Source organism: Anabrus simplex, chromosome 11, assembly GCF_040414725.1.
Source record: "Anabrus simplex isolate iqAnaSimp1 chromosome 11, ASM4041472v1, whole genome shotgun sequence".
Classification (NCBI taxonomy): Eukaryota; Metazoa; Arthropoda; class Insecta; order Orthoptera; family Tettigoniidae; genus Anabrus; species Anabrus simplex.
The window spans coordinates 109,875,873-109,902,810 of NC_090275.1; the positions used below are offsets into that span (position 1 = coordinate 109,875,873).

The window sequence follows — 26,938 nt, forward strand, 5'->3', positions numbered from 1 at the left end:
ATATTTTTCGCTTCAGGAAATCATACTCTATTCAGAGAAGTGAAAAATGAAATTGTAAATTTTCGATGTCACTGGGGTCAGAAGACATCACGAGATCTCTTGTTCTTGGAATCCCCACTTCAGTTCCTGGGCATGTTCAACACGAACAAGGTTATGTCATGACATAACGACCTGTTAATTGAGGAAACAACACAAACAAGACATTGTTTAATATTTCACGGCTCGGCGCCCCATGGACGTGGCGTAACGCATTAATCCAGTCCTTGGTGAGAACTGCTGTGTATATAAGCAACCAACAAGTCTCACCTCCAGTGACATCAAGAGCCATGAAGCAAGTTATCGTGAACATTGTCGTGTTCGCTTCCGTGATGGCAGTAGCCATGGTAAGTACCATGTAGAAATTGCGGAAACTTCGCAGAAGGAATAATAGTAATAATAAATTAATACTATAGCATAAGAAAGGTCTACATACCAAAATGAAAAATCAGAGAAAAGTAGAAAAACTAGGGTTAGTGCATAGTAACGTCTTAAAAAATTGATGCACAAACAAATGGGTAAATAGGAGAAAACATATGAAGCAAGTATATTCGCAAATAAAAAGTACTTCTGTTGAAAATACATGAGTTAAAACTGGAAACTAAGAATGGATCTGTGTACCACGTGCTTGTAACTCATCAGTGTTTCAGCTTTCACTTTCTTCTCCTTCTTCTTCTTCTACCGCTATTCCCACACCCGTGAGGTCGTGGGTGCCAACTGTGTCACACATGTGAATTTGGCCTTGTTCTATGGCTGGATGCCCTTCCCGACTCCCCCCTATGTGTAGGGATGTAATCACTATAGCGTGTTTCTCTGGTGGTTGCTAGTGTAGTGCGCTGTCTGAATACGGACTAAGTCCCCGAATCAGAAGACTTAATCGGACAAAATTAAAATCCCCGATCCGGCAGGATATCAAACCCGGGACACTATGAACCCGAAGGCTTCGACTATGGCCATTAAGCCAAAGAGTCGGACTTTCGACTTTCGTTATTAAACTCATTGTATTTCTTATTTTACACAGCCACAATTTTAGTGCACACAAAACTGCAAAACTTCAACGACAGCTTGTGTAATTACATTGTTTGAGATCTTACGGTAAATAAGGGAGCGTTTTTCTTGAGTATCTTTTCTTGTGACTTCTGATGCTGTTTCTCCATAGTTCTCAGAACGTGCCGTCGTCTTCCAGTTTATGCAACGCTGGTAGTAATATCAAAAAATCACTTCTTTACAAGCAACTGGCAACGAATTTCGTTTATGATTCAAATTCACGAAGTGTAGGAATATTTACCTTCCCAGTATTCACAAAGATATCTGCAGCTTTACAATAATACTAGAAGTTCGTTTACACCATATTTATAACAGCACAAGGTTTTTTTTGTCAAATAAATATGGTTACAGCCTCTAAGTCTTTCGACCAAATAACTTTATGCATTCCAGTATTTTTAACTGATTTAATTATTTATCGCATAGGTTTTAGTCCCGCCGGTGTTCAAGGTCATGTTCGGCTCGCCTGGAGCAGGATATTCTATTTGACTTCCATAGGCGACCTGCGTTCTAGATGTGGGACTCCTGTAGAATAGCACAAAGGGGTCTGCTCAAAGTTGTTACGTCTCCATCCGATGGACGAATCAAGATCAACAGCGCCATATGCCTTCACCCATATGAGTACTGCGGAGAGGGTTTTGGTACGCACCCCTTGTCTTACGCTGCCGGAAAACATTTTGATGTTGAACATTCTTTCGACCAACGGAACTCGAACCGGCTAACCACAGTGTTAGACCGTATACACTTCAACGCGTTAACAATCATCTTTACAAAGGTATTTGACGACAGTGAATGCAGCTGTATCTAGTATAGGAAAGCGGAACGTGGACACTTCTTTATTACACGTACTACTCTTGATACAACTAGCTATATCTTTAGGCTGTTCTAAAAACTACTCCCCCCAACTTTTTGGCTACAAGCCCTTTAACATGCTTTGTTACACAGACCTTTTTAACCGAAAAACGTGACATTTTGAATTTTTGGTAATTAACACATTTCAATTTAAGTAGTATTCAAATAATGTCCTCCTGCCGCGTAGTGCTTTCCTTATTGACGCCATTCTGGCTGCTGTTTGGCAGTAAACAGCAGATCTATTTAGCGATTTATGTCTGAACTGTGGTTAATTTTGTCCGGTAAACACCAACTGTCACCTTTTATACACCGACATCACACGATAAAAAGTGCCGAACTCAATTTTTTTTCATCCTTTAAAAATCAAACAATTTCTACCAGTTTTTAATTCCCGATCTTGGGATCCCGAAGTCGACGTTTTTACGCAATTTTATTGCGAGTCAATTTCAACATTCCGTATCTCTCTACGCGGTGGCCGAGGAACGGAAATATAGGTACCTAATTTCTTTTCTTTGTTTCTTAATCCGGTTACCGTCCGGGTTGGTTTTTTCCTCCGACTCAGCGAGGAATCCCACCTCTACCACCTAAAGCGCATTGTTCCGGAGCGTGAGAATTGAGGTCGGCTACGATAAAACTGGGGAGAAGGACCAGTACATTACCCAGCGGCCTCCCCTGCTATGCTGAACAGGGGCCTTGTGCAGGGAATGGATTGATCGGAAGGGAGAGACAAGGAAGAGGGAAGGAAGCGGCCATGGCCTTAAGTTGGGTACCATCCCGGCATTTGTTTGGAGGAGAAGTGGGAAACCACGTCAACCACTTCAAGGATGGCTGAAGTAGGAATTGAAACCCCTCCACTCAGATGACTTCTCGAGGCTGAGTGGACCTCGTTCCAATCCCCGTATCATTTCATGGCAGAGCCGAGAATCGAACCCGGGCCCCCGGGGGGTTGCAGCCAATCACAGTAAACAGTACACCACACAGGCGCACACTAAGTACTCACAGCTAACTGTTAATTAGTTTTGTCAGGAAAATCGCCGATTGTGTCGCCGAAGATGTTTTACATTGTGTGCAACCACCATTAAATATTCTAACAACATCCTGGTGGGTTTGTAACAACATACAGTGTCTCACAAAGTAATAGTAGTGGTAGGTGTCTATATTTGTGGCGGTCAAAATCAGGACAATAATGTCCTCGCCAACGGCCGTAGCCGTGTTGAAACACCGGATCCCGTGAGATCTCCGAAGTTAAGCAACATTGGGCGTGGTCAGGAGTTGGATGGTTTGCCACGCGCTGTTGGTGGGGGTAAGGGAATGGAGGAGCGGAAAGGAACTGGCCACCCTACCGCACGTAAACATCTCTGCGGAGGTTCAGACCTGCCTTCGGGCAGAATAACCCTTACCTACCAATGTCCTCTCTTAGATTTAACCACACGGTATGAAATCGAATACAAATGCAAATAATATAAACATATTAATAACAGCTAACTGAGGTACAAAGAAAGAAAATCATATTATCATCATAATTATATACTAGGTAGCCCGGTCCTTTCTACTTAGAAGTGTCCCGCATGCATTAGTGATGAATGGGTTGCCTATTCACTGGTGTACAAAGGAGCGCCACAACGTGCTGTATTTCGGATGTAAAACAAATAGCAGTCATTTTACTGCACACATTCTGTACCAAGGTGCAATTGTAAACACACAAAAGATGCAGAAAATAAATGTTAAGAACACATTCATTTACACACTCACAGACCAAAGAGTTGCTTGTATGCGCCTTGAACGATCCAATTGCAATTTTGTTCGGTGAGATGCGAGTGTAGAAGGCAAGCGGCGATTTGGAAACTCCTGAGCATACCGTCTGCGAGCTTCGGCTGCATTTCAGTCGGATACTCCATAGATTACAGTTATGTTTGTGTATTTGTAGTTCCTGAACACATTGACAGCAACTGTACTATTACCATACCACATACCAGTGTACTACAATGTTTTCGAAAACGAGGCATATCAGTCGGGCAGCGAGCGGCCGTCCGGTTGTTATATATTCCTACGCTGACGTAATCTGCATGAAGACAGTAGTATTCCAGTTATTAGACATCCAATTCATCGCTAGTGCATGGAAGACACTCATAAGTAGAAAATACGGGGCTGGCGGGCCACCTGGTGTAAAGGATCACGTAGGCCCTGAAAAGATCTAGCCAGAGGTTCTCAAACTATTACGAGATTGTACCCCTCGCTCATGGCTAAATGCTCAATTTACCCCACAAAAAATCTGTAAATGGTAGGTTTAAAAATATGAGTACTTGGCTTGGTTATTATAGCATTTTAATTGATTATAAACCATTATTTAAAATACACGAGATTGTGAAATAAAATTATAACACAATACACCCCCACCCCCCTATTCAGCATAGCAGGTGTGGCCGCATGGGCGAGGTATTGGTCATTCTCCACAGTTATATCCCACGACCCAGAGTCTGAAGCTCCAGGCGGTAGAGGTGGGATCCCTCACTGCGTCCGAGGGAAAAACGACCCTGGAGAATAAACAGATAAAGAAGAACAAGAAGAGAGGAGTAATGAAGTAGCCCCTGGCCACTGCTAGCCTGTGGAGAAAGTGGCCCAATTGACAGGATGGGTAAGCCTTTGAGGCCATGGCCATTCGGCACAACCGTACGCTACCGAATGAGGGAGAATGCGGTTAAAACTAACTGTGCTTTCTTCCTATTCAAGCACAAGGCACCTAATGATAACATACTACACTGTGCACAAAATTGTAACATATAAAACTACTTTTGATCAAATTAAAGCCGCTCGCATTCACAAACTTTTTGATTTCAAGTCGTGGAATAAAGTTTTCATAACTGTCGCTTTCTTTTTTGCCATTCTAGCATTCCTTATTCGTAAATTTTTAATGATTATTCTCGTACGTCTCAATGAAGCCCTCATTTCCTTCTTTTTCTTCTTCTTCTTCCCCTTCTTCTTCTTTATCTGTTTACCCTCCAGGGACGGTTATTCCCTCAGACTCAGCGAGGGATTCCACCTCTACCGCCTCAAGGGCAGCGTGCTGGAGCTTTAGACTCTGGGTCGGGGATACAACTGCGGAGGATGACCAGTACCTCACCCAGCGGGCCTCACCTTCTACACAGAACAGGAGCCTTGTAGGGGATGGGAAGATTGGAAGGGATAGACAAGGAAGAGGGAGGGAAGCGGCCTTGACCTTCAGTTAGGTACCATCCCGGGATTTGCCTGAAGAAGAAGTGGGAAAGCACGGAAAACCACTTCCAGGGTAGCTGAGGTGGGAATCGAACCCACTTCTACTCAGTTAACTTTCCGAGGCTGAACGAACCCCGTTCCAGCCCTCGTACCACTTTTCATATTTCGTGGCAGAGTCGGCAATCGAACCCGGGTCTCCGGGGGTGGCAACTAATCACACTAACCACTACACCACAGAGGCGGACAACGATAATATTATTAGTTAAAATAGGGACTACCGAACTATAATAGGAGTATACTGTGTTCAAAGCTCTTTCTGTAATAAAATAGGAAAAGTTCTCACTTTTTGCACCTGAAAAGTATTAATGGCACTGGTAGCCCACTTCAGTAACATATTACTTGGCTCGAGTGTCGTCAACATCCCTGATTATAGTATCTTCCTTTTCTGCAAACGACTATTATTTAGAATGTCATCCGAACGGAACAATAAAGCATATCAGTTGAGGCGCTGGCCTTCTGAAATCAACTTGGCAGTTTCGATTCTGGCTTAGTCCGGTGGTATTTGAAGGTGCTCAAGTACTTCAGCTTCGTGTCCGTAGATTTACTGGCACGTAAAACAACTCTTGCTGGACTAAATTCCAGCAGCTGCCGTCTTCAAAAACCGTAAAAGTTTTTAGTGAGACGTAAAGAAAATAACATTATTATTATTATTATTATTATTATTATTATTATTATTATTATTATTATTATTATTATTATTAGTATTATTATATATTTTAAATATTATTGTTATTATTATTATTATTATCAAAGCGCTGATGGCTGTAGGTAGCTTGGGTAGGCAGGGAAGGTATTTTCTCTCAGTCTCGGCCCAGATAAGTATGTATTATTCACTTGGTCATGGCTGAAGTGCTCCGTAAAAATAACGCTATGAACGCCAGGTTTCGAGTTTTTCCTCTTAACTGCCTTCGTCCACAGGGCCCGACGGTCTAGGTTCTTAAGGAATCTACATCAATCCATATTTTAAAACTGACGTTCTCTCCATGAAAAAAAAAAAGAACAAGAATGCGTGCCTACGTTTGATACGTACTAGCCTACAAGAAGAAAATTTTCCGTTAAAAAGCAATGCCTGGTTTTCTGATCATGTCACTTCTATTGTTGCAACCATACACACAAAGTCCTATGATAAACAACGGTTCCATTAGGCAACTTGTCACAGGTAATTTACGGGGTGAATACAAACTTATGACTAGCTCCCCAGCTGGCCGTGGTGCCGAACAATATGGCTGCAGCTTTCAAGGAGTAGTCCCATTTGGCCACTCCATTACTCTTCTCACCTCCCTGGTTCTAATAGTCCGTGCACCTATTGTTTATGCTAACCTCACAGCACATCTGTTGTACGGGCTAGTGTGTACATATCAGCCGCTTCAGTAAATCGACATTCTAACCTATACTGTCTAAACACCCTGGGCTAGTATTCACTATCACTTGTGATGTGTTGTTTGTAAATGAAGATGTATACTGAGACGAACATAACACATATTCCAGCAGCTAGAGCATTACGAATTGAGGAAAAACACAATTTAAATACTCGACCCGGTCTGGAATAGAACCCGGGGTCCTCTAAAAGGAAAGCCCCTACGCTGACCATTGACTGATAAAGCCAGAGAATATTATACGGATAATGGTTGTTAATGAGAAAAACAGGTGGCCTTTAAGGATTTTAAATCTATTCTTGGAAAAATCGGTAGCGGTACCAAAAGGGATGGTGTTTAGGACAATTTTCACTGCATCGATGTTGAGAGTGCTGTCAAGAAGAGACTCCAATGACTGTCCTCTGTTCCAGGGCAGCCTAGAGCACTACATCGAGCACCACAAGGACGTGCATGAGGAGTGTCTGGAGAAGAGCGGCTCAACGGAAGGTAAATGTTTTACTTGTTCTTGTATTCTCCGGCGATGTTAAGACAGTAATATAAACTTTCATCACAATGTTAAGGATGATAATTACTGTTTTAAGGGGTCTAATATCTAGGTCATCAGTTTTACCTCTTGTGTGTGTGTGTGTGTGTGTGTGTCCAACCCTTGTTCCATTTCTCTACTGGGTTAGGTATGAAGTGAGTTCTTACAACGAGCTGCCCTTTCCGACGTCAACCTCATCAGAGGAGTTCATGAGATGAAATTAATGATGTGATATATGTAATGGTAGGGATGGAGAGGGTGAAACCCGGTGGCGGCATATAGACTACGCCTGACGAATAGAATCAAGGGCTCTGCTGAAGGCTTAACGCGTCCATCTGACGGACGAATCACCAACAACAGCTTCATATGCCCTCACTTCATATGGGCACTGCGGAGAGCTTTCGAATTAAATCCAATATATTGGGACACAATCTAGTGATTAGAAATTGTGTGTATATATATAGAGAGAGAGAGAGATTGCCGGGCTGAGTGGCTCAGACGGTTAAGGCGCTGGCCTTCCAACCCCAACTTGGCAGGTTCGATCCTGGCTCAGTCCGGTGGTATTTGAAGGTGCTCAAATACGACAGCCCCGTGACGGTAGATTTACTGGCACGTAAAAGAACTCCTGCGAAACTAAATTCCGGCACCTCGGCGTCTCCGAAGACCTTAAAAAGTAGTTAGTGGGACGTAAAGCAAATAACATTATTATTATTATTATTATTAGAAATTGTATACCACCATCTCTCCTTCGCCGCCGGCCAACATTCAGTTTATAAAATTATTGTCACCAGCGGGACTCGAACTGTCCAAGCATTGCGTCATACGAAATAGACTTGTCGATTTAACGATCACGGCCACCACGCGTGTTTACAATTTTTTAAACCGATTATGGAAGCACGTTGGAGAAATAGGAAGCAATCAAGACCCAAGACGTCACAGCCCTGACGGTCCTTGGCTTACCAAGCGACAGCTGCTCAAGCCTGCTGAGTACCAGTGACGCATGATCAGCTTGTCTTATCCTCTGGGCCGTTATTCTTAGCTTTCTAGACTATGACCGCTATCCCACCCTCAGATGACCCTTCAACTGTTCTGACAAAGACGCCGAGCTAGCCTCAAGATCCAGGGCTGGACGGGAATTGAACCAAGGATATCAGAATAAAGGCAGGTCTGCTACCCCTAGCTGATCTTGATATAACATTACAAGTCGATATGTTCAACTGTAAACAGTGTTCTTGGTAAAATCGAACTTCGAACGACTTTAATACGAAATAACCAATAATTTCAAAAATTTCCCACGCACAGATCATGTTACTGGAGTAGATTTTATTTTTTAAATGGGCATTGGAAGTTACAGTATATACTGCAATGTACATTGAAGCCTTCAGCACTTGTGTTCATTACGCATTACTTAAATATTTAATGCCAAAATAAAAACAAAACAAAGATTTCATATTCTTTTTAAAAAACTTGAATTTTCGTATTTATAACTTCATAACTTTTTATAACTGCATATATTATTTTATGTCCATTTTAGTTAAATCTTAAAAAATAGAAACATGTGTAATTTGAAATTATGAACAGTGCCACTTTCATGCCGGTCTTTTCAGCTTCGAATTAACCAAGTTCACCTGTACCACTTCTCCTCATTGTGTGAGTGGCAGATTCCCTATCGATTTTTACACAGTCTTTCCTTAAAATATTGTTGGAAATTCATCGAAGATCTTCCTTCGTAAATTATTCCAGTCTTTAATTCCTCTTCCTATAAACGCATTTCTCCTCCAGTTTGTATTCCAACGTTATCGCCATATTTCATGATATAATCCTTCCTTCTTATAAAATTTCCACTTGAGCTCATTCCTCTACTAATGTCATTCAACGCCACTTCACCAGTGACAGGCCGGAACATACCAGTAAGTAGAGCAGCTCGTCTCCTTATTACCAAACCTTCTCAGCGTAACGGTACTATCTGGTGGGGACGTAAATCCATTCGCCTTGTAATCGACACAGCGGGTATATTCAGCGTCGGCCCCGTGGTGTGAGGGTAACGTGCCTGCTTCTTACCCAGAGGCTCCGGTTTCGATTCCCGGCCAGGTCAGGGATTTTTACTTGGATCTAAGGGCTGGTTCGAGGTCTACTCTGCCTACGTGATTAGAATTGAAGAGCTATCTGACGGCGACATAGCCACCCCGGTCTAGAAAGACAAGAATAACGGCCGAGAGGATTCATCGTGCTGACCACACGACGCGTCGTCATCTGCAGGCCTTCGCGCTGAGCAGCGATCGCTTGGTAGACCGAGGCCCTTCAGGGCTGCAGTGCCATTGGGTTAGGATATCTTCAGCTTGGGGAGGCCAAAATCCGCTCTACAGCAGTGATAACGCAGGTGTCCTTGCACTGGAATGGCTAGGAGTTAAGACGGCAACTCGTCCGTTCACGCTTTCAAGTGGTTATGCTTACCTTCCAGGTGTTCTAAATGGCGATACGAACGGACTTGGATTCTCACTAGATAACATTTCTGTAACTCTACTCTTTTGTCGGAAATCATGCAGAGCAAAGCGCACTGGTTTCTTTTGGATCTTTTCCTGTTCTGCAATCAAGAAATTCTGGTGAAGATCTCATTCACTGGATGTATACTGTCTGTTGGGGTCATAAGGGAGACTCATAATCACTCTCCTCCACATCTTTGGTACAGTCCCTAAATACCCCCACAGCCATATGAAGAGATCAGTAATTCTTATTTACAACTCTCTTAATGTGATTACCCCAGAGAATAGCATTCGTTATATTAACACCTACAGTACAAGAAGAACATTTACCCCATAAAGACAGTAATTAAAACTGAGGGAACTTTTCCGCTTGGTGAAACTCACAACCTGAATTTTCACCCGTTTAACATCATACCATTGTCTGCTGTCTATCTCACAACATCGTCCAGGTCTTTGTAGTCACTCACATTACTGTAACTTAGTTATTACTCATGTCATTTATAAACGAAAGAAAACTGAAAAAGTCGAATTATACTGCCACTGTTCCAAGATCAGATAATGCTTCACCTACTTTAATTCTCTGAGTTCTGTTTCCTAGAAATATAGTCACCCACTCAGGGAGACTTTCGTCTAGTCCAATGGCTCTCATCTTTGTCAGTAGTTTACTTTATCAAAATCCTTGGATAAGTCAATAGCGATACAGTCAATTTGACCTCCTGAATATAAGATTTCTGATCGAGCAAGTGGCTGTGAGGTTTGGGTCACGTAGCTATCAACTTTTATTCGGGAGATAGTGTATTCGAACCCCACTGTCGGTATCCCTGAATATGGTTTACCGTGGCTTCCCATTTTCACACCGGGTAAATGCTGGGGTTGTGCTTTAATTAAGGCCACGGTCACTTCCTTCCCTCTCCTAGGCCGTTCCTACCACTTCGTCGCTGTAAGATATTTCTGTGTCGGTGCAACGTAAAACATATTGTTGAAAAATCTGCTATATATCGGGTGGTTCACCAGTCCCTTATTTTCCGGAGGTGAGTACCCAACTAACGAGTGTATCACTGTCATCCGAAAAACATTAATACCTGTTTTTTATGGCCTTAGTACAACTATCATCATCATCATCATCATCATCATCTGTTTAACCCTCCAGGGTCGGCTTTTCCCTCGGATTCAGCGAGGAATACCACCTCTACCGCCTCAATGGCAGTGTCCTGGAGTTTCAGACTCTTGGTCGGGGATACAACTGGGGAGAATGACCACTACCTCGCCCAGGCGACCTCACCTGCTATGCTGAACAGGGGCCTGGTGGAGGGATGGAAAGATTGCAAGGGATAGACAAGGAGGAGGGAAGGAAGCGGCCGTGGCCTTAAGTTAGGTACCATCCCGGCATTCGCCTGGAGGAGAAGTGTGAAACCGCGGAAAACCACTTCCAGGATGGCTGAGGTGGGAATCGAATCCACCTCTACTCAGTTGACCTCCCGAGGCTGAGTGGACCCCGTTCCAGTCCTCGTCCCACTTTTCAAATTTCGTAGCAGAGCCAGGAATCGAACCCGGGCCCCCGGGGGTGGCAGCTAATCACACTAACCACTACAGCACAGAGGAGGACCTTAGTACAACTATACCGTTTATATAATGCTCGCGGATATGGTATAAATCATTAGCGGCTGTGTTATTTCTATTATTTAAACTATAATTAATGTGGAAAACGATCACAGCTGCGAGTAAATAAGTCATATCTGTGTCGATGAGACATGAGGCAAATAGCAACAAAAAAAGCTACCAGTAACACTATCTTACGTTTTAACAGAGAGTTTCTATAAGGACTACAACGTGTTAACAATGCGCCGAGGATCGCGGCAGCTAAGGTGGCTAAGTCACGCAGCATAGCTGTTGCATCACCCGAGCTGTGTGGTACTAGCTTCGAATCACACGATTAACGCCGCTTACAGCGACTGTAATATGGCCGCATATCATCCTGTTCCAAAGAATGAATTTTTATTTGATCCCTGAAAGGACCATGTCCGCCTCTGTGGTGTAGTGGTTAGCGTGATTAGCTGCCACACCCGGAGGCACGGGTTTGATTCCCGGCTCTGCCACGAAATTTGAAAAGTGGTACGAGGGCTGGAACGGGGTCCACTCAGCCTCGGGAGGTCAACTGAGTAGAGGTGGGTTCGATTCCCACCTCAGCCATCCTGGAAGTGGTTTTCCGTGGTTTCCCACTTCTCCTCCAGGCAAATGCCAGGATGGTACCTAACTTCATGTCCCAGGAAATTCCTTCCCTCTTTCTTCCCTCTTCCTTCCAATCTTCCCATGCCTCCACAAGGCCCCCGTTCAGCATAGCAGATGAGGTCGCCTGTGCGAGGTACTGGCCATTCTCCCCAGTTGTATCCTTAGACCCAGAGTCTGATGCTCCAGGACACCGCCATTGTGGCGTTAAAGGTGGGATCCCTCGCTTAGTCCGAGGGAAAAGAAGAAGAAGAAGAAGGAAAGTACTGTTATTATCCTATGTTAAGTAACCACGTGGACTACGACGTGATGTTCTGAAGGTAGGAAGTAGGGTACCGTGCATATTCAGAGTTCGAAATCTTGACCACTTTACGGTGTTCATTTAACTTTTTACCAATACGGAGCACGTGGAATACATTTTGATTCAACCGTACTTTCTCCATAAATTAGCAACAAATGAATGTACTCTTCGTGGAATACATCGTTAGGAAATGAATAAGTGCTGTGATGTGACCTGGTAGGTGTGGATTACTATTTTCGTGCGTTGATTCGGTAGGTTGTGGATTTGAATCCCATCCTGGCCGTCCTAGAAACGGTTTTCTTCGGTTTCCCATTTTCACCACTAGGCGAATGCCCGGACGGTACCTTAATAAAAGACCAATGCCGTTTTCCTTACCAATTCCTCCCCCACCCATCCTTATGGGAAAGACGCCAAATCAGAGGGCACCCCTTAAAACAAACTGCAAAGAATGTATTGATTATTATTGTATCCCCACTAAAATGAATCACCTCTGGCCTTCAAAAAACTTACCTTATGCTAAATTCGAACCACTACGCCACCGATACTCATAGATCTTCTGCTCCATCCTTTAACCGATTCAGCCACGAAGTCAACATACGTGTGAAAGTCTTCAATGAAGGATTATAGTGTTCATTTAACCTCCTTACGTTACAGAGCACGTGACATAACCCATTAATTCGAACGCTTACGGGTAACTGTGTTATTTCAAGGCGCAATAAATCACATGTTTGCAGAATGGTCCTTAGTATTTAGCGCGGAATTGTGCACAGTAATTTTCCTTTGCTAGGTCCAAGGATCAATTTACAGTGATGACACACGGGTAGGAGAGATTCTTATTGACCATACGGAGACATTTCAAGTTATTTATTGTTCGTAAAACTAAATTATAAGGATATTTAGGTTAAACGTGTCATTTGGGTTGTCTGTCTCCAAAAAATATGGGGCTGGTGAACCACCCGATATTACTAGATCTCCGCAAGTTGAGCTCACTGGAATAACTTTTGGTGATTCAGAACTGCCTTTTATCTAGTTTGATAGACTCCATTTTCGCCAAAAGTGGATATATCAGCTTTTTCCGTACGCTAACAGAATTTCAAAGCCCTTCCGTAGCCACAAATACTGTCCTAATCATGAAATAATTATAATATGTTTCTTTACAGATCTGGCCATGTCTACTTTGGCAAGGGAAGGAGAGGCTTCCGCGGAAGGACGCTGCTACCTCAACTGCCTGTTCGACCACCTGACGATAGTAAGAACCTGATCTTAAGAGCTAAATATTTTCAAGATTGTTGCCTATGTAGAGACATTTATCACAATTCTGAGTTTTGTTCTGAATAAGGAATACCGCAATCTTTCAAGGAATAGAAAGTCGCATTCATAATATTATACCATCGTCCGCAAAAAGCCTTACCTCAAATTCCAGTTCTTTACTAATATACATATATCTGTAACGATTGTGAAAAACCGGGTAACTGACAATGTACTTCTTAACCATTATTTTCCTTAAGACTGGTCACACCTCTCAGCCACGTAGGGATATGCAGTCCATCAGAACAATTGTCCTCGTGTCATATCCCTATGCCTGTGTGTACAGCAAAAAGAACGTTACATTCATTATACTGTAGGAGGGAATCATGCATACATTTCTGCAGCAGGCCTATGTCCCTTCCAATGTATTTTATGCAACCCACAATATTCATTCCGTCCTGAAAACGTCTGCCCTGCCGGTATGCTCAGACAATACAACCGGATATCTTGGTATTTACCGCCTCACCGTGATAGGACGCCATATTAAACACTGGAAGACATGCTTGTGCCTTCTAGATCACATGAACCTGACACGACAGTTATATTGTTATTGTGACCGCAGTGAATCTAATAATTTCTATAAGCTGCCCAGTGATCCGTACGGAATCGAAGTGTGGTAGGTAAAGGCGCGGTGGAGAGGGCTTGAATGTCCGGTGGAAGGTTCGAGTCTGGGGCAAAGAGAAAATTTCTTGAAATATTTGTTAAATACGTACTGCACGTAATGTAAGTTCAAACCCACTCTCATACAAATTGAGTGTGAATAAGTGTGTTTGTGGCCCTAAGAAGGGATGACTAGTCAGCAAGCCGGACACATACAGACCGGAAATAATAGGAACACGACTGCCATGACAATTTCTTACCGCAGCAAATGCTCGATGTGATGACACTTTTGGTTTATGCACGTTAGGGCCCGGTGTCCAACAGATCGTCTTGCGCGCTGAAGTATTCTAGGTGTCATTGCTCGGCAGGCGTCCGTGCTGAGTGGCCGTAGCTGGTCGGGGTTTGCCAGCGCTTGAGTGTAAACCATGTTCTTCAAATTCCCCCACAAGAAGAATTCTAGCGGCGTTAAATCCGGTGATCTGGCGGGCCAAGAAACAGGGCCTCCTCGTTCTATCCTGGCAGTTTCTCGTTCAGATGGTTACAAACGGACAAAGTCGAATGTAGTGGAACTCCATCCTGTTGCAACCACATCGTCAAACTATCCTGCACTGCACATCCTCTAGCAGTAGTGGGAGTTCCTGACGCGGAAACTGCAGGTAGCGTGGGTCCGTCCAATGGCCCGCAGAGAAATAGGGTCCAATCAGACGATTCTCCTAGATTCCACACCAAACATTCACGCCCCATCGAGCTTGATGCGCCGCCTGTCGCACCCGGTGAGGATTGTTCGGACTCCCATTGTGCATGTTGTGCCAGTTGACGTTCCCATTATTGTGGAAGCGCGACGATTCTTCCAAGAACAAGATATGCGATATATGAATGCTGTATCATTGTCCAGACTGCCTAACAGCCACTGACAGAACTCCATTCATGCAATATCCGCCAGACGGACAGCTGGCTGGTTTTCACCTGTCATGCAATCTCCCTTGTACTGATGTGCGGATTATTACGAGCTGCCTCCAGAACGGCCTTTTCCGTTTAACCCAATGTAACGGGTCTATGGAGGACTGGTGGCTGGTTGGAAATCACCCCTATTGTCTTCAGGCGTCTTTCAACTCGGCGTAATTGCGTAACACCCGAGTGTCGCCTCTCGCGATACCGTTTCTGGTATAGACGTAGTGCCTCGCACGCGTTTTGTCATGCTTCCCCAAAAATGAGGAGCATGTCAACGTATTGTTCTCTGGAAAACATGCCAAATGACAGCAGAGATTATAGTACAATGAGGCCCTAAACAGCAGTGTATATGCAGGGCACAGGATGAATAAGAGCGGCATTCTACTGTTGGGATGTGGCCAGCGTGGGCCTGTATTCACGTATTCAAACATCATACCGATGCAAATATATTCGAACGATGCAGGATTCGAACCGCCGCTGGAACATTCCGTCGATTACTAAGCAAACGCCTAAGCACACTCTTACGCTACACTGCTGGAATCATGGTGGCAATACGACGACATACGCCATCCGGTTCGGTGTTTAAGACAATAAATACTGCACTGTTACCTAGTTTTATGCATTGATTCCCCTCTTCATTACAACTGGTCACGAGCCACGACTCATTAACATAGTTACTGTACATGGTAAAATCGACGTTGCTACATGATTTCAAGGCACCACGCTTTGGAAACGGATAAATATAACGTTTCGCTAAGGTTCATAATAATGTGCGAAATGTGCTCAATGAACATTACTACCATTCAGTACGCCTGCAGGGGAATAGCACCCCTATAACCCTGTGCACTTTAGTTGGGATGCAGCAAACGATATTGGAGGGGCTGCTGAATCACACCGTATATGAGGATTATTTATTTTTTTACATTATTTTTTGCTATTTGCTTTACGTCGCACCGACACAGATAGGTCTTATGGCGACAATGGGACAGGAAAGGCCTAGGAATGGGAAGGAAGCGGCCGTGGCCTTAATTAATCTACAGCCGCAGCATTTGCCTGGTGTGAAAATGGGAAACGACGGAAAACCATCTTCAGGGCTGCCGACAATGGGGTTCGAACCCACTATCTCCTGGATGCAAGCTCACAGCTGCGCGCTCCTAACCGCACGGCCAACTCGCCCGGCGTATATGAGGAAATACAGAGTTTCAATAATACAACTCTGTGGGATCCTCTCCTAATCATTACAGGATCAGAAAACACTTCACCTAATCTAATTATCTGCTTTCGATAAATGGAGTCACCCATTCAAGCACTCTATAGGTCTGTATGGATGTGGAACAAGATTATTTTCAGTCTTGCTCAGAATGCTACATTTTGTTCAGGCTGAGACCATTATCATATTCGCGAATATTTGGGAGAAGAGCAAGAAGGAATATTTTGATTCTAAGTGGCTCTTGGGGTACTGGAGTCCTTGAAGGTTCGATCTAAACTGGTATTTGAATGCTTACATAAGGTGATGAACCAGAAGGATTTCTAATAATAATGCTATTTGCTTTACGACCCACTAAATACTTTTACGGTTTTCGGAGACGCCAAGGTGCCGGAATTTTGTCCCGCAGGAGTTATTTTACGTGCCAGTAAATCTACCGACACATTCTGACGTTTTTGAGCACCTTCAAATACCACTGGACTGAGCCAGGATCGAACCTGCCAAGTTGGGGCCAGAAGGCCAGCGTCTCAACCGTCTGAGCCACTCAGCCCGGCAGAAGGATTTCTCTGTCAGGATGTGATTATGTTCAGAGGCAAAGAAAGTGCTTGACAGAGTGAGCAAGCAAGGCTCTCAGAGATTATTCGTGAGATCCAAGCCTGTATTTGGTCCCCGCTACGTACCAATGAACAGAAGGTCAAGCAATCCATGACGGCTGGGCATGGAATGTCCTGAGATTCAACTGAAGGATGCAAGTACGCCGAAGTTCGTATTAAAAAGCCAAATGCAAATGAGGCTAATAAATGCATTCGTATGACCAAAACAAATATTAAATGGGCGTCTGATCTCTTCACTGGTTATTGTATACTAAAAGGATGTTGCCGTGTAAAGTAAACTCGTGTGCTCATCCCGAGGTGGCACACCCCCAATGGAAGTGAGCTGCATGTATCATTTTAACCACATACCAGCCCCCATACCAGCCCCGCATGCCATTCTTAAATTTCTGGCACTACCACGAATCGAACCCGAGTCCTCGAGGACGGTAGCTAATAGCGCTAACTGTTATGTTACGGAGGCGAATTTCAGGAACGGTGGAGATGGGCATATGTATATGTTTGAGATACAGAACTCCGGTCTGCGAATGCCAAACCCGTTATTCAAGAGTTTCAGGTTCATCAAGGCGTGTGTGTTCAACACGATGGGGTCAAGCCCAGTAATCACTTAAACCATGCGTTCCCAGAAAAGCGGATAGGAAAGGAACATCCTGCCCCGTGGCCAGCTCGTTCGCCTGATCTTATTCCATTAAATGTCTCCATGTGAGGTCATTAAAGGACGATATATGTTTGGAAACTGACGAGGCGTTCTTGCTTGAGACATCGTTAGAAGTACTTCAGAGTCATTCGACCAGATGCGCCAGAACCTACAGGGACGTTATCATGCTGCATCGAAGCTACGGGACATAATTTTAAAAGCTCTTGTAAACATCTTCGTAGTGTGTGGATGTAGCAAAGGTAAAGTAACAATAGTCTACTACATCTCCACACACAGATTCATAAGTTTATTTTAGCCCACCGTCATAAAAAAACCTAAAAAATGTCGGTTATGCCCTGCGATTGGGGCGTTACGACATCAACGTCCCCAATCTCAAATTGATAACTCTGCTCCTCTCCAGCTTTCCTAAAAATCTATATTATCATCACAGAATGAGCGTGTAGGCTAAATGAAAAAGGAAAAGGAAAGACTTGTCAGGAGTCGAGAACCTCAGTGACCATTGGGGTCACAAGGAAAGTCGGGTGCAAAAAAATATATGCAAATATCTCCGCTACGCGGAAAATAATACAAACATGGATATGTTGGGCTTACAAGACGAGAGAGCGAGTAGGTTGTTCCCCTCTTAGTAGCCTCTTACGACATACAGATGGTTCACTCCACTCACAGGGGGGATAAAGAATTCCGATAAATGGAAAGAAATGCGTAACATCATAATATGCGTCCAACAAAATGGTCGATGATTTAGCACACACTTTTATGCTCATAAATATTTTCAAGGTACGTATTATGAGAAAAATGCTGCTGTCTTCGGTGACGTTACCGTGTGTAAGGGGCTTTGCTGTGACGTTACCTTACATCACAGCATGTACGGTTGCTAGGTGACATTGTCTGACCGTCCATACCTTACATCAAGCATGTACGGTTGCTAGGTAACATTGTCTGACCGTCCATACCTTACATCAAGCATGTACGGTTGCTTGGTAACATTGTCTGACCGTCCATACCTTACATCAAGCATGTACGGTTGCTAGGTAACATTGTCTGACCGTCCATACCTTACATCAAGCATGTACGGTTGCTAGGTAACATTGTCTGACCGTCCATACCTTACATCACAGCATGTACGGTTGCTATGGTTACACTTCCGTCACATACTTTGTGTCCCTAACTTCCACAGGGCAAATGTTCAGGTTACCCCGCAGCCACAAGATATTTATGCCAAAAACTCCGCGCCATTTGTACTTACTGTATATAGAGGGCAGTGTTCTGGCACACGGTAATGACGTGAGAAAGAAGGTGACGAAGACGTGTTATAGACAAATGACGAACACTGGTTTCCTGGTTACCACGGTGTGGATTTGTGTCCACGGAAAGTTGTGTACTCTAAATTGATGTCGCTAATTGCAGATAGGTCGCCATACCAAAAGCATAGCCGTGTTAATGTAAATTCCTCACAGTTGTCTACTAGATGATCGTACCTAACTTGTTCTACTAGCAATTACTCAACTCATCCCGTTACTTTTACTTTCCTCATGGAAATGTTGTGGCACAGTAGAATGGAAACTTTGCCAACATGTAAACCTTTCCGTTTTCAGATGGTGGATGGTAAATACTCCCTCGACAACTCGAAGGAGCTCCTGAGGCACAAGTACGAGTCTGAGCCGGAGAAGATGGCCAAAGTGCATGCTATTGCTGAAGAGTGTGATCAGGAAGGTAAGTGACCACCTCTGTTTTGTGGGAGAAGTCGGTGTATGGTTCAAGTTTGGGTAAACAAAATTCAAAATTCATTTGTACGCCATGGATTCACAAAAAAGCTGTCTTAAATCTTTTAACAATATAATTTTCCAAAAAGCCTGTTTTAGGAAAATTTTATAAACTGTGCGTTCGGAAGGTTGGCATAAGGAGACGAGCTTCTCGACTAAGCGGTTTGTTTGGAAATGTCAGTGGAGGGAGAGACTGGAATGATTTTACCAGAGGAATAACCTTGAAATGAGTTTCTAAAAGTAGGAAAAACAATGTCTCTCGGGCGAAAACATGAGTTTCATTTACGTTCTACTGTGAAAATGTGAAAAAAATATGGCACTACAGCTCTGAAGGGCCTTGGCCTACGAAGCGATTGCTGTTCAGCCCGAAGGCCTGCAGATTACAAGGTGTTGTGTGGTCAGCACGACGAATACTCTCAGCCGTTATTCTTAGCTTTCCGGACCGGCGCGGCCATCTGACTGTCAGATAGCTCCTCAATTGTAATCACGTACGCTGAGTGGACCTCGAACCAGCCCTCAGATCCAGGTAAAAATCCCTGACCTGGCCGCGAATCGAACTCGGAGCCTTTGGATAAGACCTCTACGCCACGGGGCCGTGAAAATGTGAAAACAGCCTGTCATAATATCTGACCACTCCACAGAATATGTAATATTTGTATGTGATTCAGCTTCCGTTTGTTCAGCAATCCGTCTGACATTCCTGTCAGGCGGTATGGCCTCGTTTAGTGATTATGCTTAACTTTTGGACTCTAGTGTAGCTTAACATTGCAACACAGTCATATACAAATTCACACATACCTTAAATAATTCACATGCTTAATACTACACTTTACAGTGGATTGAGCGTTACATTACAATATGACAATAGATGCTTGTTGTTTTAAGGGGCCTAACATCTAGGTCATCGGCCCCTGATAGTACGAAATGAAATGACAAATTAAAAGTTCATAATCATCCACTGACCAAAATATAAAATGGCATGAAGAATGAATGGATGGACATGAATTTAAAACAATCAGTGGACCCTACCCAAAAACTACCATAAAACACAATCCTGAATCGAGGATGCTCGGTGTCTAAACGGGTCCAAAATACAAGTCAACGGCCCCTCATAATAGTACTGAAATGAAATGTCGTATGGCTTTTAGTGCCGGGATATCCCAGGACGAGTTTGGCTCGCCAGGTGCAGATCTTTCTATTTGACACCTGTAGGCGACCTGCGCGTCGTGATGAGGATGAAATGATGATAAAGACAGCACATACACCCAGCCCCCGTGCCATTGGAATTAACCAATTAGAGTTAAATTCCCCGACCCGGCCCGGAATCCAACCCGGGACCCTCTGAACCGAAGGCCAGTTCTCTGACCGTTCAGCCAACGAGTCGGACATAATAGTACTTATCGCTAGTAAAGTAGAACCATGTATTTGTCATATTGGGGTACTAATCAAAAGTAGCGTAGACTCACGGTGTTCCACACATGATGGTACTACTCACAAGTATTGGACGTCGTACAGGTAACGCAGACCTATGGTGTTTCTCACATAATGGTGCCACACATAGGCAACGCAAACCGATGGTGTTCCTCACCTAGGTGTACTAATCACGGGCGAGGGTAATCCCGTGGTGTTCCTCACATGGTGGGTACTAATCACAGGCAACGCCCAGACCCGTGGTGTTGCTCACGTGGGTACGACTCACGGGTACTGGAAACCTACAGTGAACCTCTGTCTGCTGCTACTAATCACAAACCTATTTCGTACCTAATATAGTGGTACTACTGGAAAGTACAGACAACCCATGGTGTTCTCCGCGTGATGGTACTAATCAAAAGTAGTTTCATGGTTCTAAATTCAATCATCCCTTGGTAGCCCCTTCTAGTCGCCTCTTACGACAGGCAGGAGACACCGTGGGTCTATTCTTCGTATGCGTCCTCCACCCACAGGGGGTAGACAAAGGGAAAAAAGAAAAAAGTAGTGATTCGTCATTTCGAAAAATGAAGTCACGGACGATGAAAGGCAAGGGCCACGAGGGCGTGAAAAAGAAAGACTCCCTAGGCCTCGAATGCTCTAATGCCATCGGGGTCGGAAAAGAACACGAGTTGACCAAGGGAGGTCGGACAGCATAGATGAAAGTGAGGAGCCTGGCACAAGTAAGTGGAAGCAATGACAGGACTCAGCTAAGGGCCCCGTGGTCGCCAACACACGCTCCCAAGTTGAGAGCCCCTTGGGCCCCTTTTAGTCGCCTCTTACGACAGGCAAGGGATACCGCGCGTGTATTCTACATGCGCGTCCCCCACCCGCAGGGGGTATATCATATAGACATTTACACACAATTTTCAGAAGGCTGGGTTCGAGCCTATGTTGAATACCCATCCTAAGTACTTGAAATAATCCACCTGTTCCAGTTTTGAATTCCATACATGACATTTAATGCTCTTATATTTCTTCCTAACCGAGGTTATTTAAGTTTAGAACGGGTTCATAAAAATAAATCATTTGTTGGTAAGTAGTAACATATATTTCTTGTTGCTTTCAGTGGAGTCCGATGGAAAGGATCCGTGTGAAGTCGCCTACGAGCTGTTCACCTGCTACAGAGGAAAGAAAGGTATCAACAAATAATTTAATAATTAGAGATTGTTACAACCTTGAGGGTGGCTGCCCAGCTGTACCACCGCTAAGTCTCCCTCTTTCTTCTTAATCCTCTCTTTGCAAGAACTGCTATGTCCTCGTCTCTTCATGCTTTGAATACTGACACTGGATTTTAAAATCAATTAATTTACTGAATAGTATGGACAGAAGGAGTACAAGATGAAAATAAACAAATAAACCCAAAACAAAAGTAATGGAGTGCAGTCGAACGAAGTTAGGTGATGCAAGAAATACAGTCATGGGAAAAAGTATACGTACACCTTAAACGTTAAGGAATATTATCGTTTGTAGTTGATGCATTGCCCATAGACTGCTAGGAATATCACTACTTTTCTATATTTCGGTATTTCAGGAAACATGAATACGCACCGGAAATAACAACAGTACTTTAGAAATGTTTGTTTTAACAAACGTATCATCCAATAAGTTCGAAATATAGGTAATCGGTACAGATGGTTTATCTTCACATCAAAGTCTTGATGACATCATTGAAACGCAGGTAATAAAGGTCACGTCTTGTACGAAGTCAGTTGTGCTTCAGTCGTTCTAAACAACAAGTGATACAGTCAGTCAGTAAGATTGGCCGCAGAATGAGAGAAAGAACGGAAGAAGAGAGAAGAATTACACTCCGGGCTCATAATTTCTGTAAATCGCTCTCGGAAATATCGAAACTTGTGAAGAGACGAAGATCTACAATTCAGGGGAATATTGACAGGTATACTGAGAAAATGCACGTAGATGTGGACGTCCAAGCAAACTCGACGATCGAACTAAAAGACTAATCCTCAGAAAAGTTATGAAAAATCCTAGAATCAATGCTGCAAAACTGAGGTCTGAACTAGGAAATGAAATAAAACTTAATGTCTACGATTCCACAATGATTCAAAAGTTTTTATATGCTCATGGGTATCATTGTAGAAATGCCAGGCGAAAATCTTTAATTACCCCAGCAAAGACTACAATATGCTACAGACTATAAACATACTTCTCTAGAGTTCTGGGATCGAGATATATTTACGGATGAATATAAATTCACTGTTTTTAAAGAACATGGAAAAAAGGTGTGGATGAAATCGAACACGAAACTGGAAGAAAAATCTGCCTCCTTCAGTGAAGAATGGTGGAGCTTGTTTAATGGTTTCGGGGTACATGATCTCAGCTGGAGTAGGTTCCTTAGATTTCACAGATGAAAAGATGGACCGTAAATACTATATTGAAATTTTAAAGAAACATCTAGCATCTAGTGCCGAAAAAATGGGACTTAAGGGAAATTATGTGTTCATGCAGGATAATGATCCAAAGCATACGGCCCTTGATACGTGCTTATGGATTTTATACAACACACCCAAATATACGGTAACACCCTCCCACTCCCCAGATCTGAATCCATGTGTGGGCTTATCTTAAAGAGAGATTGAGCACAAGCCAGCTTTGAAAATGGCTCTTTTGGAAGAATGGGGTAAGACTGAGCCCACCTTCACCTCCAAGCTTGTTCATTCAATCCCCAGACGGCTTGAGGCCGTTGTAAAATGAAAACGATTGCCAACAAAATACTAAATGTGCACTAGAATCAGTGAGGAATGAAAGTAAAACCGGACCGTACGAATACTTTTTCTTTCTTAACCTGTTTACACTCGATGGTTGGGTTTTCCCTCGGACTCAGCGAGGGACCCACCTGTACCGCCTCAAGGGCAGTGTCCTGGAGCTTCAGACATTGGGTCGTGGGATACAACTGGGGAGAATGACCAGTACCTCGCCCAGGTGGCCTCACCTGCTATGATGAACGGGGACCTTAGTGGGGGATGGGAAGATTGGAAAGGATAGGCAAGGAATAGGGAAGGAAGCAACCGTGGTCTTAAATTAAGTACCATCCCGGCATTCGCCTGGAGGAGAAGTGGGAAACCACGGAAAACCACTTCCAGGATGGCTGAAGTTGGAATCGAACCCACCTCTACTCATTTGACCTCCCGAGGCTGAGTGGACCCCGTTCCAGCCCTCGTACCACTTTTCAAATTTCGTGGCAGAGCCGGGAATCGAACCCGGGCCTCTGGGGGTGGTAGCTAATTACAGTAACCACTACACCACACAGGCGGACACGAAAACTTTTTATGAGTATGAAATCATGGTATATTCATTTATTCATGTATTGTTGACAGGGACGTCTATCAATTGTATGTTTTGTTTTATATATATACATAATGTACAGAAAGCTAACCTATTCATGTTATACAACGTACATCACAATAAGTACAGTATTTTTGTTTCAGTATTAAGTGTACGAATCCGCCTCTGTGGTGTAGTGGTTAGCGTGATTAGCTGCCACCCCCGGAGGCCCGGGTTCGATTCCCGGCTCTGCCACGAAATTTGAAAAGTGGTACGAGGGCTGGAACGGGGTCCACTCAGCTTCGGGAGGTCAACTGAGTAGAGGTGGGTTCGATTCCCACCTCAGCCATCCTGGAAGTGGTTTTCCGTGGTTTCCCACTTCTCCTCCAGGAGAATGCCGGGATGGTACTTAACCTAAGGCCACGGCCGCTTCCTTCCCTCTTCCTTGCCTATCCCTCCCAATCTTCCCATCCCTAAACAAGGCCCCTGTTCAGCATAACAGGTGAGGCCGCCTGGGCGAGGTACTGGTCATACTCCCCAGTTGTATCCCCCGACCAATAGTCTGAAGCTCCAGGACACTGCCCTTGAGGCGGTAGAGGTGGGATCCCTCGCTAAGTCCGAGGGAAAAACCGAACCTGGAGGGTAAACAGATGATGATGATGATGATTAAGTGTACGAATACTTTTTACTATGACTGTATAAGATTAGGAAGTTAAGTCTTAAAAGGAAGTAGATTAATAGTGTTACTTGGGTTGTAGGATAGCTAGCGATGGGCGAAGTAAGGAGGACATGAAATGTGGACTAGCACAAGCAAGGAAGAGCTTTCTTAAGAAAAGAATTTTTCTCCCTTCGAACATTGATAAAGGAATTAGAAAGATGTGTCTGAAGACTAGTCTGAAGCATGCCATTGTGTGGAAGTGAAACATGGGCGATAACTAGCTCAGAAAGGAAGAAAAAACAAGGTTTAGAAATGTGGTGTTACAGAGGAATGCTGAAGGTGAGATAGGTAGATAGAATCGTGAATCGAGAGATAATAAATTGAATTGGTGAGAAGAGGTCGATTTGGCTAAATTTGACCAGAAGAAGAGAGAGAATGATAGAACAAATGTAAGACACGGAGGACTTGTTCAGTTAGTTTTAGAGGGAAGTGTAGGTGGTGAAAAGGGCATCGGTAGACGAAGGTATAAAGTGCATGTACGATGTTGTAGTTATGTAGAAATGAAAAGTTTATTATGGGATATGGTGGCATGGAGAGCTGCATCAAATCAGTCTATGGACTGATCACGCAAACAACAGCAACTAGCGTAGACCTACCCTTTGCGACGTTATGTCACTCCATCTGGGAGCGTTATCCAGTTTTATCTATAGCAACCCATGGTAGAGACACATTCTGAAACAATTAGCTTGTAGAGATACAGAAATGGCTGCCCTGTGCTTATATATGGTGAGGCTGAACGAAAGTCTGGAATATTAACAACTTCACTGTGGCATTAAACAATCGCACTTCAAAACACGTAGATAATTGTTGTGAGACCACGATGCGCTGCACTGTGGGCGTGCGATCGCCAAAGTGAGAGTGTGTTAGGACCGCGGTAAAACTGGAACGTGGGTGAGCAACTGTACACAATGATTCAATAAATGCAGTGGATAGTAAAACACGCCACTCTCTACGTTCTAACTCTAGTTTTAAGAACACCGGGCGGGTTGGCCGTGCAGTTACGAGCGCGCAACTGTGAGCTCGCATGCGGGACACAGTGGGTTCGAACCCCACTGTCGGCAGCCCTGAAGATGGTTTTCTGTGGTTTCCCATTTTCACACTAGACAAATGCTGGGGCTGTACCTTAATTAAGGCCACGGCCGCTTCCTTCCCATTCCTAGGCCTTTCCTGTCCCATCGTCGCCATAAGAACTATCTGTGTCGGTGCGACGTAAAGCAAATAGAAAAAATAAAATTAAGAACCTCGATCATCCATGGCAATACGCTGCGAAGGACGTAGTTTCGAGATTCCCTTTCAGCTGACCCCTCCAGCGACATCCTCATCATTACATGAAGAACAAATTTAGAACTGTAGAAAACCTGCCATCACATTAAGATTTTGTTTCCGTAGTATCTGTATTCGAGTTAGTAAAAAGCGTACTCGGTTCAGTTTCCATTCCTCTGTTGTCCTATCATCGCGACCCACTTTTAGAATTCTTCTAAATGAAAATAAAAACATAGTAAATGGAAATAAATAAATTTGAAAGCAAAATTATATAATTACGAAAATTAGACTGAGGCGGTTCGTACATTTAAACGGGTAGATGAAATAGGAATTCTAAAAAAAATACAGAGTTTCAAATGATGAAAGAGAAACACTAAACCAAATAAGGATTCAAACTTGGTCAGATGCTGTAGAAAGGAACGGAAGTCAAACATCTAGGACTGGACTGACAGAGAATGGCGTTCATCCCAACTTGGCTGCATCTAGATGAGGAGAAATGGTGATAGTGAAATACAATAACATTCCCCGCATTACTCTGTTTGTTAACCTTGTATGCTCGTATAACTTTTTTCAACTAAAGTTAATCTTACATGCACATACCTGATTTACAATTCCTTATTTCACCATTGTAATTAGTAAATTCCTATATTATAAGCCAGTAATTACGATGGAACTAATTATATTCTCTTATTTCCAGACGAACAAGACTTGGGAGATTAACAAAGTCACCTTTGCACGTCTGATTGCCAACAATCACGAACTGAAGCCGCTCGGAGGAACTCGTCTGTGAACACAACGAAACAATCTCCTATAGTTTACAATGGAAGCTTTATCCTTCGCTTTTTTTATGTATTGTTGTGATGTGATATTTCTTGTATTGAAAGACTAATGTACATATCAAGATATTTGCAACTGTTCTTGTTCTGTGATGTATCTGCCTCAGTGTTAGTTAAATAAAAATCGTTATTCATGCAACACTGAAATCTTTCACTC

General features: G+C 43.6%; 2 protein-coding genes across 2 annotated transcripts in view; both read left to right on the forward strand.

Annotated features, from left to right (window-relative positions):
• Nucleotides 1-162, forward strand: part of LOC136883501 (pheromone-binding protein-like) — a 52,794-nt gene extending 52,632 nt beyond the window's left edge. The window contains exon 7 of the mRNA XM_068229621.1: nt 17-162. Coding sequence (XP_068085722.1) covers nt 17-162 — 146 coding nt within the window. The remainder of the gene's footprint in view (nt 1-16) is intronic.
• Nucleotides 163-327: 165 nt separating this feature from the next.
• Nucleotides 328-26,922, forward strand: LOC136883297 (uncharacterized). The gene is made up of 6 exons (XM_067155532.2): nt 328-383; nt 6,992-7,067; nt 13,275-13,363; nt 19,045-19,162; nt 21,749-21,817; nt 26,643-26,922. Exons 1-6 carry the CDS (start codon nt 369-371, stop codon nt 26,663-26,665), a joined length of 390 nt encoding a protein of 129 aa, XP_067011633.2. The 5' UTR covers nt 328-368; the 3' UTR covers nt 26,666-26,922.
• The last annotated feature ends 16 nt before the right edge of the window (nt 26,923-26,938 follow it).